The sequence below is a fragment of the Amphimedon queenslandica genome, unplaced genomic scaffold, assembly GCF_000090795.2.
Source record: "Amphimedon queenslandica unplaced genomic scaffold, v1.1 AMPQUscaffold_11992, whole genome shotgun sequence".
In the NCBI taxonomy this organism is placed as follows: Eukaryota; Metazoa; Porifera; class Demospongiae; order Haplosclerida; family Niphatidae; genus Amphimedon; species Amphimedon queenslandica.
Genome location: NW_003547769.1, coordinates 12,634 through 13,986, shown reverse-complemented (window position 1 = coordinate 13,986; position 1,353 = coordinate 12,634). Strand labels below are relative to the sequence as shown.

The window sequence follows — 1,353 nt, the reverse complement described above, 5'->3', positions numbered from 1 at the left end:
GGAGAAACCGCTACAAATTTAGTTGGAGCTAGTGGCCTAATAGTGCATAATAATAATAAAACAACATAAAATACATTCATACCTTTCTTTTCTCTGGTCCTGGTTTAGCAGGAGGAGGTGGAGTTATTGCTTCTGATCCGAATGACATACAAAGTGTGTAAATTATCAGTAACTGGTTCATATTTACTTGATGTACTTAATTGAGCTTCTACACGCCCCACATTTCTTAAGGCAAGCCACACCTACAAGTCACTGCCCACTTGGCCCAGGTGCTACCACGTGTGTAAAATGGCTCCTAACTCCTAATAAAGAGTTCATGGATTGTTGAATAGTAGATTCATTTCAATGGATCAGATACTGACACTGAGTATTATTGTTAAGAGTTCAGAGGATGATATCATATGCAGGCCCACTGAGAGGGGGGGGGAGCAGGGGATAAATCCCCTGGGCCCCTCACTTCAGGGGGCCCCATGATATTTATAGTGTACATTATAATTAAAGTATAATAAGTCATCATTACAATGATTAGATAATTAAACATGTGCCTTTCTGGCTTTTAAACTAGCAAAGTGATCAATGATATTATCGAAATTTAACTGTCTTGCAAGTTTGCTTTCAATTGCTAGTGTTCCAAAGTCAGTCAATCGATTTTCGGTCATGGTTGAACGTTGGTAGTTCTTGATGTGGTTTAATTTACTGAAAGAACGTTCACCTTCAGCAACGGTTACTGGCAGCGTGCAAAAAATGCGAAGTGCAATACAGCAATTTGGAAAAAGTGTGGTCAGTTTATATTTGTTTAAACTGTTCAAAAGCTCAAATGGCTGTAACTGGTCCTCACCAAAATTAGCTGTGTGAATCTTCTTAATTTCATCCATTTCTTGAATGAGATCATTAGATACATCCACACTATATGCATCCACAAATTTCTGTACACTTGAATGCAAATCAGTCTCATTCATACTCAAATATTTCCACAAAAACGAAAAGGTACCAGTGAGCTTTTTGACTGCATTAAACCTAGTTGTGATTCCTCCAATAACTGCATCCACAAGGACATAAAATACTTCATTCTTAAATGTGTCTTCTGCATTAATATTTCTTGTATCATCATGAGATGCTTCATCAAAAAACGATTTCCTTTGTCGTTTTCGCTTGACTGGAAATTCAACAGGTATTCCAATTTCACCTGCTACTGCTTTTGCTTCAGCAAGAAGGCATGGCCATTGCTGACGCAAAGCAAATAACTCCTTCAATAAATCATCAACATTGCGCACCTCAACATCCAATGTGGCACTTCGAGCTTGTAAAACTTTGTTTCGTAGATCAATTGCTGCCAGTACCTTGATCCAAATA

The 1,353-nt window shown here is 38.1% G+C and overlaps 1 protein-coding gene across 1 annotated transcript; it reads right to left on the bottom strand.

Moving 5' to 3' along the window:
* Positions 1 to 495: 495 nt before the first annotated feature.
* LOC100638699 (uncharacterized) lies at positions 496 to 1,347 on the bottom strand. Its single transcript, XM_003390723.3, has one exon. The coding sequence runs from the start codon at positions 957 to 959 to the stop codon at positions 534 to 536; it is 426 nt and encodes a 141-aa protein (XP_003390771.3). The 5' UTR covers positions 960 to 1,347; the 3' UTR covers positions 496 to 533.
* Positions 1,348 to 1,353: the final 6 nt, after the last annotated feature.